General features: G+C 35.7%; 1 protein-coding gene across 1 annotated transcript in view; it reads right to left on the reverse strand.

Annotated features, from left to right (window-relative positions):
• Positions 1 to 15,444, reverse strand: part of PRDM5 (PR domain containing 5) — a gene marked incomplete at its 5' end in the record, with an annotated part of 67,930 nt that overhangs the window by 27,275 nt on the left and 25,211 nt on the right. The window contains 3 exons of the mRNA XM_009702814.1: positions 4,591 to 4,684; positions 7,912 to 8,072; positions 13,817 to 13,910. Coding sequence (XP_009701116.1) covers positions 4,591 to 4,684; positions 7,912 to 8,072; positions 13,817 to 13,910 — 349 coding nt within the window. The remainder of the gene's footprint in view (positions 1 to 4,590; positions 4,685 to 7,911; positions 8,073 to 13,816; positions 13,911 to 15,444) is intronic.

Genomic DNA, 15,444 nt, shown 5'->3' on the forward strand with positions numbered 1-15,444 from the left:
AACTTCTCAACTCCTGCTTACAAAATAAAGCCAGTTTTTCCACATACCAGAGAACATAACTTGTAAGAATGCCAAATTAAGTCATGGCTTTGAAATGGTACAGAATAGAAACATCAATCTTTTAAGAAAACATTTAGGACAGATGTAAAGTCATAGATATCTTACTGGCTTTTTACCAGGACTTTGACTAAATGCGATGGAAAAAGCAAAATAAGGTTACTTTTTAACCTATATTGGCACGTGTAAGCATTTTCTGGAAGACGTACGGCCATCAGTTGTCCCTGAAACTATGTCACACCACCATTCATTGTTCCACAACTCGATGTGCTATATCCCAGAGACGGAAGGGATTAGGATACAAGTAATTAGGAAAGCAACAGTATAAATATCAGAGAGATAAAATGCATGTATATATATTTTTTTACATAGGCACACACAAATGCACACACACAAGACAGCAATTAACGTATTTTAAAACCTACGTATAAGGGAATTGCAAAGCTGCACAAACCACAGTCAGTAACTGTTAACACTGAAATTTTCTTGCAACTTTAGGGAAGTAATTAACCTCCTGGCCCCCAGTTTTCAAGCCCAAGGAGCAGATTATAGAATTTCTTTTACAATTTATGAACAAGCCCAGGAATTTATATCACAGTCAGAGGATTCTTTTGCCGAATTAACCCCAGCTCCCTCTGACCCTAAGAAGTCATAAACCAACAGGATACAGCAGAGGGAGAATGTGCTATAGTGTTTCAGCTGACCTACAGAGCGCTGTCTCCGTCATGCCAAGGCTGGAAACCCAGATGATGAATTACAGAGCAATATGCTAGGTTCAGATGCAAACATCAACCCCTTCCCTCTATGCATGCACATGCAGACATGTTCACTCACCCCCAACTAGCTCAGTTTCTGCAAAAGGCCAAGTACTGTTAGGGCTCATTTAGAGAGTCTTACTCTATGATAAAAGAGGGAAGAAAATTGCTTATCAAGGAAGCATGCATACATCTGTGAGTAACAATATTTAAGAACACATGCCGTTTATTAAATAAAAGCCAAAAACCCACTGAGTTTCTCTTTTTGTATATGTATTATTAAGCATATCAAAAATACAATTCAAAGCAGAACCAGCAAAACAATTCCGAACCCAAGAACTTCCACTTTTATAAAGAACAGCTTTATAAATAAAAAAAGGATAAAAAATGATACACAATTCTCTTCAAAAGGGCTCTGCCTGGCTTTATTTTGTAAATACAGAACAAAGCCTCTTACACAAAGTAGCTAATAAAACAAAGTCTAGCTGACCATGTGCACAGAAAATGGGATAACACAAACGTCTGCACCAGGACCTCAAACCTAATCAGCTGTAATTGCTAAGACATGAAGGTTCCTGCAATATTTACATTTATGGTGTACTGCTTAGTTGCACCAAAAGCTTAGCCCCAGCTGAAGACTTATCCACAAAGATTAATTCTCTCTTGAAAATGGACAGTGGCTGGTTGTTTCAACTCTAGCTCAGAATGAAAAGTAATACTTTGAAGTCCGACAGAAAAAAAAAAAAAAAAAAAGGGCACAGTTTTGAAGTAATTCAAAAGCACAGAATGTAATAGATACCAAGAGCACAAAGTATTCAACACTGCAACATGTAGAAACCAAACATCCATCACTGAATAAAATAAGTTTGTGGCTCCACTGTTTGATAAACTGAAAATTTCTTACTGCTCAGAAAATCCCTGAAAAGTTGTTAAGGATTTTCACGATGCAGTGAACTTTATTACTAAAAGCCATCAAATGAGTACTCAAATTTTTTTGGTACTGTTTGCACATGACACAGATTCCCTCCAGCGACTACCCTTACTTTCTTTGGAAATGATGCAAGCTATTCCTCAGAAAGCTATGCTTCCTCAGCCCCCCTGAACATTGGACAATTTCCTCTTCTGATTAGTCTGCATCTATTATGATCGTGAACAACTTGGCTGAAGTCTTCAGGTATAGCACAAGTCAAAACCACCTCTCCAGAAGTACAACATGAATCTAACCATGGCATTTTCTCACTAAACATCACATAATGCATTTTGCCATATAACTTACAGATGTGAATCACAAAATTCTCCACCAAAAATGTGATTGACATCACAACAGCAGTTAGATTGAAAGAGGAAAGGATGAGAGTTTATTCATCACAGGTCATTATAAATGAATTTCGCACGGCATTTTTCCTGAATTAGTAACTCTCTTTAAAATGAGTGCTCCCACCTTTTTAGGTAAAGAAAGAGGCCTTGAAAGTTTCCCTCCTTTGCAGTGTTCTTCTATAAGTTGTTTACATACTGCGTATTCCCGTAACTCCAACCTGAATCATCTCCTGGAAAGGTAGTTTCTCCCACCATATTTGATTCTCAAATGTACTGGAAATCTTCAGTGCCCTTCTATACTTCAAGTATGTTCAAAATGTCATAGTTTACTGTTTGTCATATAATAGGGGCTACAAATTTTGTAAGGTTCCCTAGTCAAGGTTAGAGATCTCTGGCGTGTGGTTTCATGAAAATCACCTTAGCCTAACTCCTAAATTTAGGAAAGCCTGCTTGAGAGCACCGAAACCTTAAATGTAACTGGTAGCAGCACACGTGTGAAAAGCATTCTCAGACAGCTATAAAGCACCTTCCCAAGAGCTATCTGCACTATCAACTTGAAAAACTAAGGCCTTTCTACTCTGTGCAAACTGATGTACAACATCAATAGCACACAGAAAACATACCTAAAGTTTAAGGAAAGGGCCTGTGAAATAAGAAAAAAACAAAAGCACCATACTAGTAAAGGCAATAAAGCAGACTCACCTGCAAAAAACACTGGAATGCAAGTCCAGAGTTTTTAACGAAGAATTAGAGTAACGTTTTGATATTCCTTTAAGCACCGGGGACAGGGGGGTGGTGGTGGGCGGAATCTATACAAGTCCTAATTTTCATGGAAGTCTAGTATGCCAAAATACCAGAAAATTAAAGGGTAATGTAGTTCCTCATTGGATGGCAAGGTGAAGGTAAAGAAATATCCATAATTCAAATACCATAACAACTTCATGAAAAAAGTTAACACAGATTAGAAATCAAGGCAGTCATTCCTAGAAGCCTGGACTGATGTGCTGAGTCACTAACTAACAATACTATTGAATTGCTTCCTTTTTACTCCTGTCTATCTGATTTATTAAAGTACAGCCCAGGTGGGTAAGTGGTTGGTCCTTCCAAAAGGCACAGCCCCAAGGGTTCTCTAAATCCTCATACCACATGCTCCATGAGTGTTGGGTGTTTTCTATTTCTTCGTATCTTCAGGAAGTCAAAAAAAGAAGAGAAACCCACAGCTTACAGGACAGAAGACTGAAGAGAAAGACAGAACAGGTGAGATGGCGCAGGAAGGACTTTGAAAGGAGTTGATAAGGTGGAGTTGTAGAAGAAAGAACAAGAATAAAGAGGAGGAATGGACAGAACTGCTGCACTGCAATTCTGGGTCTTGCCAGCTTTGACCTTCAGTGTCTTATGTGTCTATGATTATACAGTATACCTGAACCACCTGAGCAGAATGCATATACAGAGGCTTATATGCATGTTTTTACACAGCTGATATAAGGGATAATGTTCCAAACATGGAATTTTCTAAAGAATAAGAGCTAAAGATAAAAGTCAGGTTTAGCCTTCTATCCTGACTGCAAGACAAGGATAAAAATTTGCTAGTGTCTATAGCAGTCAAATCCAAAAATCACAATCAAAAAGTAGTAAAGCCTGTAATCTTAAGAAGTGGTCTTGATAGACTGAAGCGATTAAGACTTTTCCAAACATAGTAGAAAGCCAAATGATTAAAAACCAATGCTGTCATCTCCCTGCAAATCAAATTTACTTATGTGAAGTGAATGGAACGTCATAGGAGGTTATTTGTTAACTGATGTTTTGATTGACAAAGGCAAATCTATACCATTTTGTTGGAAACAAATTGCCTCAAAGAAACCCCTTTCAACTGCCTGCTACTTATTTGAATGAAAGAGTAAGCTCACAAAATGAAACCTATCAATATGACTAATTTATTTTCTGTGTGTTTACAGAAGCAAATATATAACATGATAGGGAAACAGTAACGCAATATAAAATAAGTTGCATAACTCAGATCCAGGAATAACAAGAGACCATCAGAATGAGTCAGATATTGCAACAGGAGAAAAAAAATAGAGTTAAATCATACTCAAGGTAGAACTTTCTAATCTGGTTAACATGGAGGTTGCGATAAGGTCAGAAGTTACATTAATATGAAATCAGAGTTTCAAAACACCTTAACAGCCACAGCGACGAATGAACTCATATTGTAAATATATATATAAATACTCATATATATATGTACACACAAACACACATATTCATACATAATTACAGCTGAGAATAGAATCTGGGTTTACACATTAAGCTGGTAAAACGTCTGAAAAAGATGCTGTGTTAGGTCGACCCGTAAATTTGCATTTCTGTTTGTAGATAGACAAATGGCAGACATACTTACAGCTACCTTGTTACATATTTAGAAAGCCTTCTCTGTTCATTACAATAAACAACACTGTACCTGTATGGCTTCGAATATGAACTCTCAGTGTTCCATTGCTTGCAAACTTCTGTCCGCAATATGGGCAAATCTTCTCTTTTTCTCCTGTGTGAGTCTACATGGGGTGGGAAAAGACAAGAATGAAAGCTCCAGCATAGCTTTAAAAAAAGTGAAATATGGAATATTTAAACTGTATTGACATTGACCACTAATATCTCCATTATATACTTTATACCATCACATCAGGCAGAGATTCTAAGGAATTAGCTATAGGTGTTCTTTCAATTTTCTTATATAAAATTTCTATAAAAATCTCATTATTAATGGCAAAATAAACTGGCTTTTCAGTTCCTAAGTTTATTATTTCCTAAATAGTTACTACTAAAAATGCCCAATTCACCTTTGGGTATTTTCATGATTGCAAGAATAAGACATCTATTTTTCTGTTTGATATCTAGGATAGTGGTTTCTAAACTAGCAAACAATTGTTTGGTTACCTAATAAAATTGATCTTCATAAATGGGTCTATTTTTAAAAGCTTATAATTTCACACAATTTTATTACATTATGGAACATAGCGGAAAATAGTTCACCTAACCTAGTCTTTTCCTAACTTTTCCTGTTGCAAACTTGAACTAGAGCTTTAAAAGGTCTCTATGGAGATTTGTGCACATGATTTCTGACTGACTGTCTCAGATGAACAAAACACAGCCATCAGTTCAGCTGAAGTACAACATACAACAATCCTTCAAAGTGCAAGGTCTCAGTGATTTCAGTCAACACAAATTGCACACTGGATCCTGTCTAGTTTGCAATAAATGCTAGAATCAGACTGCATTTAAAGAATTGATCACGAGAAGTTTATCACAATTGTTGCTAAAGCCAAGTCATATACTGGGCTTGTCTTTTGAAAACAAGCTTTTAAGGCTAGAGTGCCTTCCTGATATAAGAAGAATTATTTCGAAATGGAAAAAGAAAAATAACCACAAACTCTCCCATCCAACCTGTGTGGTCAACAGCAAGCCCACCTTGACCTAAGTTACATACACGACTTCTCATGATTTTTCACGCAGTACTCTCAATGCCCAATTCTGAACTGCAGATTTATCAACGTATTGAATAATTTTTCCTTATAACTATGACTGCTCTTTTAGTGAAGAATTTTGGATTACTTCATTTATAAGTGTTAATTTAAATGGGATAGGAAAGATAACACATTAAGTTATGTGTACAGTTGACTATTTGGGTTTCAAGCTTTGCACATGACTTCAGATAGCGAAATTAAGTCTTCTTTATATGAAAGACATTGAAGTGATATAAAATTTTCATTATGTCATAACAACCTTATCTCACATAGTATATATTATGCTGCAGCTGAAGGAAGAGAAAATGAGATATCATTTCTATATGGGACAGACTTGCATAGTTTTCATTCCCTGACATTAGGGATATGAATGTTAAATCCCTCTTGATTAGGATAGAGTTCTTTAGAAGTCACTTATCTCTCTAACAGCAACATTGGGGGACAACACACAGCTATTAATTCATTCCAAGCAACAAAAACAAACAAACAAAAAGATTTCCGGGAGCAATACCTTACAACTACAAGGCTCATAAACATACAGCTAGTCCTACTCTGACAGCAGCACAAAACAATAACTATTACAATTAAGAAGGAATGTCAAAGAAATAACAGAGACAAACGATAAACCATAGCTGCTTTCCTTTAAAAAACAAATACGTATACATATATGGCCATTTTTAACTTGAAATAGTAAGTCATACTGAATTTTTTAGAGGAGTCTGAAGAAAACTTCAAAAATTTATGCAGAACTCATCAACGATTCCAGGTAACATTTTTGATTTTTACGATCCATCTTGGCAAGATCCTTCAAAATGTTAATCTGAAATCAATACATCAGTATTATAGGCTAAGTCTGTTACTCAAGTGATTAAAACAAGTAGATAAGACAAAAAGGATTGTGTGTCTGAAAAGCAGTCTGTTTTTTCCAAACAAATCAGTTTGTCTAATGAAAGATATTACGCCTTTCTAAAGTCATGCTCCCCAAGAACATAATCAGAAACAAACCACAAGTTTATTTTGTGTACCCTATATTTGAGTTCCTTAGACCAATATATTCAGGCTCAAAAAACAAACGTGTTTTAATACTCCTTATTCTAGAAGTAATAGAAGAGAAGAGAGGAAGAATAATCTATAACATAAAGTTCTCTCTCTATTACAGCAAAACTCAACTGATTTCACAGGCTGAACAACAACTGATGAACCAGGTTATTTGAATCTCAATCATCTTATAGTACATGTACTGACATCTACAAACAAGGCAACCCCATGTCATTCTAGTTCTTCGAGAAATTCATCTTGGTTACACAGTTATGTCACTCAACCACAGGAAACTTTATTTTCCAGCAACTATAATTACTAAGTAACTTAATGCATATTAAATATGAGACAAAGAGCATTTAAAACAGACTGAAGGCAGACAGACAGCAAATGCATTAACATACATTTAATGGAAGATCAAGATCTTTAGAAGACCACAAAAGAAACCAAAGAGACTTTGTTCCTGGTTGGTTCCATTACTTTTTGCAATCTGTAGACATGTTAAAAACCAAAGACACATTAAGGAGGTGGTGTCGTCCATTGCATCAGAGAATTCAATAGTCTGCTATCTGCCAATATCTTGGCTTAGGCTCCAAAGACATGTGCTAGTTCCCACACCTGTAAGACATGGTAGGACTGGCAAGACACTGAAAGATTCCCTGACATTTTTTCCTCAATTTTAAACATAGATTTGTGTTGTAATGCACAGTACTCACCATAACCATGGACTGAAAATATTGTACCAAGTAGTTCAGTTACACTCAGTTTTATTGCAGTTTTACATGCACAAATGCAGTGCGTACTATATAGCAAATAATATATGCTTTTTCAACACACTCTCACAATCCGCATTTGGTGGTCGCAACACCTGAGCTGATTTTCCTCAGTTGATTTGTTCTTGATTCAATTATTTTCTTCCCATTTCTTCCCTGCAATGTAAATCTTACCTCAGGCCAAACTAGCGAACAAGCTTTCTTCTGAAGTTTACCCCAATTCCATTGCAAAGATCAAAGGAAAGGAGTATGGTAAGAGCAGTGCAGCAAGCTGGAGTACCTACACTGAATTTATGCATATGCACCCACTGCAGATTCTGCATATCACCAATAATCCCACTACTGCAAATGAAAAGCCAGAAATGCAGAAGCAACTGGGGATTTTACGTTTAGTCACAACCTTAAGGACACATAAGGAATGAATATGATAGAACTGATTCTACTTACTTTTTTATGACTCTTCAGGACTGAGGGTGTCACAAAAGCTTTGTCACAGAGATCACATTTGTATTTCTTATGTCCATCGTGTACAACTTGAATATGAACATTTAATGTGTCCTTTCTTTTGAAAGTAGCATCACAGTGATCACATTTGAAGGTCCTCTCACCTTATAAAGGGAAAATAAGGTTTAAAGATTTCAGATTTTTGCAGAAATACACTAATGCTTATTGTTTCAGGAAATTAATAAAAGCATCAAAGACAAATGAAAAGCTGGGTCCTGAGAATAGAAAGAAAAGGAACATCACATCAGGTAAAAATGTCATTGAGAAATTAAGAAAATAGTCATGACAACAATGAAGCCAGAAGTGTGAGATTAAACTCTACAGCCAAAGGTGAAATGGCAACCAGTGGAAATAGCTCCCAGTGAAACAGAGCACAGGTTTTATCAGCACCTCCACTAACAGACTCTTTTTACAACAACAAGCAAAAAGATTAAATAGGCTTCATTTTTTTTGAAACTTAAATGGTAAGAGCCATCTTCCAGAATTTAAAGGAATTCTCAAAACAAGAAATACTTGTGTTGAGTAACCTATCACATTCACATCAGTAGAGGCAAACTCGTAAGACAAAAATGAATAACTTTTAAGTGTTACAGCAGAATTACTGTTCAAACTGTGGTAATGTTGTTGAAGGTTATAGTAGATGCCAGGTTAATATTGCTAATAGTTTTAAAATTCAGTGAATTACCTAAAAGGGAGGGAAAGACATTGTATTCTGAAAATCTGCATACATCTTTTGAGAGAAAAAAAAAAAAAAAAACAACAAAAAAAACCCACACAGACATGTGATCCTTCAGAGAAATCCTTACAATGAACCGTCTCTTTATTGCTACTGTGAATGCAGAACAGAATATTCTATTTGTTAAATTCTTGATTAAAATTATGAATTAAACATCTGCAACACAGTATTCATTCAGAAATCCACAGTCTAAACCAGAAATCAGGTGCCCATATCCTAAAAACATTTTCAAGTAGTTACACCTCAGAGAAAGATCACCATCATCTAAGGACTATCCTCCACTTCTTTTTCAGGGCAGAGGTCCAATCTGCAGACTCCTGATCCATATGAATAAGATCAAGACTTGTATAAGCACAAGCTACTTTTTCCAGTAGCAATGACACACAAGTAGAAGTACGCTTATTTCCTTGCTATAGCTCATTAAAGGATAAAATCACCCCAGCCTTGGTCTCAGTGCAAAGGCCAGTATGAATGGAAATTGATTTCAGTATGCTGCATATTAAAGCCCATTTGATGCTACATGTTGAAGCACCAAAAAACTTTTTTCTTTATTATATATATTATACATGTGATAAATACAAATGAAGCTTATCAATACAGTGGTGCCTCAAGTACCCACAGACATTTCAAAGCCTAGATAACCTGTTTTTCTCCCCCATAGATCAACCATAACTGCCTGCCCAACCTCTCACACTCTGTTGGTTTGGAAACAAAAGTGGTTTTGTGTTGGATGACAAGAAGAATATGCTAAAAGTTATTAAGAGTGTTAAGTTGTCTTATCCTAAAATGGTTCCAGTGTAGCTGTTCTGAAAAATTTTCAAGGTCAACAAGGATGCAATTTAAAATACTGTTATGCTGAGTTTTAACACTGATACTGCTTCTAACTGTTCAGTGAATCAATTCAGTCCTCATCTTGGGAATATGAGACTACCCTGTCAACAAACTGAAGTCATTACTATTTTTACTAAAGTAACATTCAATTTTCTACTCCTTCAACAAAGGAAAAATATTCAAGTAATTTCTTTTAAAAGTTTCTCAGAGGAGCTTCTAGGTTTCATGGATTTTTATTTTTTTTTTAGGTCATTTGTTTCTTCCCATCTCTTAATAACTTAGCTCCAAGTCTGAATATAAATTGGGAAAAAAAAAAATAAGAAAGCAATACCAGACATAATTTGAACAAATTGCCATGTCTTCTAAAGTAAGAAATAAATTTACACAATATTTTTATGGTTTAGACATGATTCAACATCTCTTGAGTTTGAGGAGGATTTGTCCTTTTTATCTTAAAGTTTTGTTTGCAATCATTCCTATCACTTCTATTACAATTTGAGAAGAAAAGTGATTTTCAAACAACAACAAAAAATAATAAGGTAGTAAAAGAAGAACTAGTTTTCAAATAAAAAACCTCCAAAGTCAGGGAATTTCAGAACTAAAATACTGTTCAACGATATCTCTCCTCTGTGTGTACACATTATAATACTCTTCAACTATAAATAGTTGCAATACCAGGTATGTATTTAGCCAAGTCCTGGCTTCAGTTTAGCAACATTTTTTCAACATGCAAAGTAATGGGAAACCTATAATTGGGTATTTTTTTCAAATGTTGTCCTGGATGAAGGCAGACAACGTGTTTCTCCTCATCCTCCTTATTTAGCAGAAACCCTGTATCTCATTACAGACAAGCCATCAGAACACTGTCTCCACTCACAGTTGGCTCACTGAACAGTCTATGTGTCTTGGATTTTGTTTATTTTTTTTTTTTAAGCCATAGACAAAGATATGTGAAAAGTTAATAAAAAAAAAAAATCATTAATACACAACTATGGAAGGAGTTTCAGAAAGCTCCTCAACAGCATAAAGCAAATGTCTAAATCACTTGCAACAAGATGCGAGTCCTAGAAACTCCCTGAACAGCTCTGGAAATCCGCTGCAGGAAAAAACAGAGCTATGCAATGATATGTCATTGTTGTGATAAAGAGCAAACAGATTTCATATGGTAAATGTAAGAATATGTCTGCTGCTTAAGAACAGTCACCGCCAAAAACCAAATTCTTTCCACTGCCTTTGGCAGATAAGCGTAATATTAAAGTTACCAAATAAATTTCTAATATTAATGTATAAGAAACAAAGAAAGAACTTCCGTTATATTTTTTCAGTCAATAGGTTTGTGCCGTGCTAGATTGAGAGGTTTGCTACAAAATAGCCAAAGGTATACACAGATTCTCTTCAGGCCTAGACACTCTAGAGAATGGAAGTAAACAAGAAAGCATATCATTGATTTCAGCGCTTGAAACCACTGAAGGAGGGAAACTTTTTCAGAGTACTTGACATAAAACTACGATATCATATCCATAAATGCCTCCAAAGACAGAAACAGACTGCTGATGTAATATATACTATGGTGCTTTCCCCCAGAAATACACAACATAATGTGAGTGTCTTTCCTAGGACTGGTTTTATCTACTCCACTGATGTACTCTCCTTATGACAAAACAAGATAACGAAAATCAGGGCTACTTGTACTTTACTTGAAATGAGCAATTTCAGTGCCCACTTCTGCTGACCACTGTAGACTGAGCTAATTAGTATTCCTCTTACTAACTAACATTCTGCATGTAGATTTTTACTCTGGAAATCAAATATATAAAAAGGATGATGTTCTTCTCAACACATGCTATCTTATTCATGCATGTCTCCACAATTCTAGACAACTGAATGATCCAAGCAAAAATACTCAGGGTCACTCATTCTTGTTAGCCAGGTCCCTTATGGCCTCATGAGCTGGTATCAGCCAAGTATGAGCTACCATACACTTAGGAAGTATATATGATACATGATAAACACCACAGTTGAGGATAAAGGGTTAGCCCCAGAATTGCCAATGACATAAGGAGAACACAGTTACCATGATCAGTAAGTATGATCAGCAGCACGCCTAAGAGAAAAAGCTTGTCTGACTCTCAGAAGACATTTACACAATTAGAACCTGACAGGAAAAAAAAGAGTTTGGGGTCTTTTTTTAATTATTTGTTAGACATATTTGGTCTTGAATTTTGAAAGTTATATCCATGATGCCTCTTCCAATTTCAGACAGGAACACGTGAAAAGTGAGTTTATGAAATATAATTTTTTCCAGTAAATTGTTTGTAAAATAAAATTTGAACAATTCTGTATCATTCTGAAGAGTGCCCAATTCTAAAACAACAAAGGGATACTGAATTTTAAAAAAGTATGTGATGCAGGCTGAACTTCATTTTTTCCTAGAAGTTTCAAACTTCACAAACAATTTTTTCTTTCTTACAGCACAGAACAGTAAAGCCAGCTAAACACACCTAGAGATTCTGCTTTGTTTCTCTCCTCTCCTTATAGAACAGGTATATTTCAGTGCTATGAGAGGAACTATCATCCAGCTGTAGCAGGACAATGCCTATAATTCTGAGTTATTTCAAAAATGAGAGAGTCATCATCATGGCAGCACCACTTGTCAGTCTCAGAGTTAGGTCATGAGGGGGAGAATTCTACATTTCTTCACTGGGAATACAAGCAGTTCTCAGACAACAGCAGAGCCCCTTGTTTTAATAACAGTCTTGAACTGAAAACTGTTTATTCTTCAGTTCATCCTAGTAATGACTTTCACTTTGCTATTGGTCTGTCAACACTTCTTTTATAGGAGTCTACAGACAAGAGAGATGCAGTATGACTATAAAAGCTCCACTTATATTCTGCAGTATTAAGGCCTCCTTGTTAAGTCAGTCAGTTGCTGGGTTCTTTTTTTTTTTCCCCAAAGTAAGCAAAAAAAGGTTTAAAAATCTTCCCTGTGATTAATAAAAACACTAAATATTACCAGTTTAAGACTATAACTCATTTTGGAGACAGTTTTAGCTAAGATGGCAGCAGTTACGACCTTCAAACACCTACTCTGTCCTTCAGCAAGATACATCTCTCTCTGCACCAAGCAAGACTGACTAGACAGTGTCTGTGCCACTGCAGCTCACAGTCTGATATAGCAGTTCACAGTCTCATATATTTAATATTTACTTAAATAGTGGTGGTTCAGGAACAGCTAAATCTGCCACAAATCACAACCCTAGCTCAAAGATCTCAAATTTCCTAAGCTCCCATCCTCTTCAAAAAAAAGTCAAAGTATATGTTTTTAGAGAGGTCTTTACCAAGGCCTACAAATCTGCTGTGAATTACTGCTTTTGGATATTCTGCAAATGCTTAGTTCGTTAGAATACACATTACTGAACAGGGTAACTTTCCTCCCCCATCATTTTTAACATTGGAAAAAGATTTTACAAAATTCAATGCTTTATGAAATTGCAGAAGCTTTGAAAGATAATTGTAAAAGAACCAACTAAACACACCAGTCTAATAATTCATGTAACAGAAACATGGTTATACAGGATTAAAAAAAAAGAAAGGTTTATAGTTTTCTTAATTATGGCAATGTAAATATGCCCCAAAGTACTGTCCTCTAAGCTGCAAGGATTTTAGATCATGAATATTTTCCAAAATCTAAATTGCTGACATTCACAGGGTTGAATGGTAGTCTAGGGTTCTGTAAATACTAAAGAGAGAGAAAATTCCACCAAAAATAAATCTTTACACCTTCAGTTAAAAAATAGTACAGAATGCCAAGAGCAAGTTACTCATGAGGGAAATGGTCACAGCATTTCTCTGGGTTGCTAGTTCTATGCCAGATGCAGAAAACATTAGCCTAGGCTGACACAGAAGAAAGAATCTGTTTCAAGCTCTAAACTGGATTACCTACAAAAGCTGAGTAAGCCAATAAGTTATCTCTGCTTCCATTTTTCCTTTCTTAAAATGGAGGTAACACTATCACACTTAATGCAGAAATACACCTCTTGTCATCAGACCTCAAATCCTTGCTAGATTTTTCTATAGTATATTTGGATTTACATTTAAGTGCATTTAAAGACAATGTTTGAATTTGGCTCTGAATTTTCTAACTCCCTGGGGTTAGAGTTGAATGTTAATACTAATTTAATATAGCAAGTTGCACATTGGAGCAAGGTGTTGTATGTCTTTTTTTCTCAATCAAACGTGAGAACTGAGGAAGTTCTTTTTCCTCTCTGACTTGGCACTTACTGTTATGGATTAACAGATGTCTTTGTAGAGAGAATGGGGTTCGGAACAAAGCTTTGCATTCCTCACACTGGAATGGTCTCTCTTCAGAATGTGTCTGCAGATGAAAGACAACATGTCAGAGGAAAGGCTCAGGGAAATCAATTAGCTCTCATTACAGTAATTATAACTTGTTTTCTGGATTGGATTCAGGAGAGGATATCATAGCAATTTGAAACATCAGGGGATGAAGAATTAAAACAATCATTCTGCCACTATCCAGAATCCTGAAAGTCAGCATAGCAGCTACCAAATAAATATACCTTCCAGTCCTCAGGAGTGTTACATGAGGTGTGCACGTAAACAGAAACAAAAATATAGAATAACCAGGAAAAAAAACACAAACAAGCTCAGTTACATTGCTTCATCAGTACTAACACTGGCCTTAAGTATTTACTAATATGAATAAATGCTTTAAAATTAAAAATCCTTATTCTCAGTTAAGTTTGAAGGTAAAATGGATATGATTATCTCAAGACAGTATCTAAAATTTAGGAAAGAAAATTTCTCAAATCACGAGACTAGTCTTACATATCCTCGTTTCAGCTTCTTGTATTAAAAGAAAAAAAAGAAAAACCAAACCAACCAAACAAAAAAAGATAGAAGTATCAGTACTGAGATTTTTGTTTGCTGTAGAAAAATTCGTCATAGCTGAGAAACAGCCTCAAAGCCATAAATAAAATAAAAGGCTAAGCTTGGATGAATCTCTCAAACTGCAGAGTTGCTGAAGCAGATTTCTTTTCTAGAGCTTAGGAAAGATCCAGCTTCATTCTACTTTTGTAAATTTCAAAGCACTTTCCCTGTTTCCTAGTGCTATTAAGTGTTGTCCCACTATAGACAGTAAATTTACCTGTACAGTTTATTATCTACCCAATTTCCTACTGTTTTTGTATAGGAAAGCAAGCTTTTAAAGCATCACTGTCTGAACATTGTATTAGCTCACAAGGAACTTAAGTAGAAGCTGCAGTGCCAAGAGGAAAAGGGGGTGGATAGTAAGTGTTTCATAATATGCAGAAAATCAAGTAAATGAGTTAATTTTGTAGACTAAGGGTAAATATTAGCATAGCAGATATTTATATAATTGATTTCTACTATTCATAATACCGTATGACATTTATAGCTATCCTTTAAACCATGGAGAGAAAAAAGGGACTGTGGGGAGTCAGCATAATTATTTAGATGTAGACTGAGGGCCTTGAACCTAGATTGATTTTAACACAAATGTCCTCTTACATACACAACAGTACCAAAATATTATAGAGTACTTGCAAAGGTATACAGAGACTTTGGATTAAAAGTCAATTCCTTCACCTCAGCCTACATCAATTAAAGCAAATAGGCAACTGGAAGACCATTAAACGTGTGGAATATATCACACATTACATAAAATCTGCTGAATGTTTCAGTCCAGCTTCTACAGGTTTACATCACGGTCTGCATTAGTCGACACCCTGCTTGGCAGTCTCAGCAGTCAGGCCAAGGATTGACAGGACATGAAGAGACTGAACTACCTTCTCACCTCAATAGGTGGTTCCTCCAGAACAGGGTTGAGACATATTGATGAGACACTGTGGGGAAGCTCGCAGTGCTGC

This window comes from Cariama cristata, unplaced genomic scaffold (assembly GCF_000690535.1).
Source record: "Cariama cristata isolate BGI_N322 unplaced genomic scaffold, ASM69053v1 scaffold4026, whole genome shotgun sequence".
NCBI lineage: Eukaryota > Metazoa > Chordata > Aves > Cariamiformes > Cariamidae > Cariama > Cariama cristata.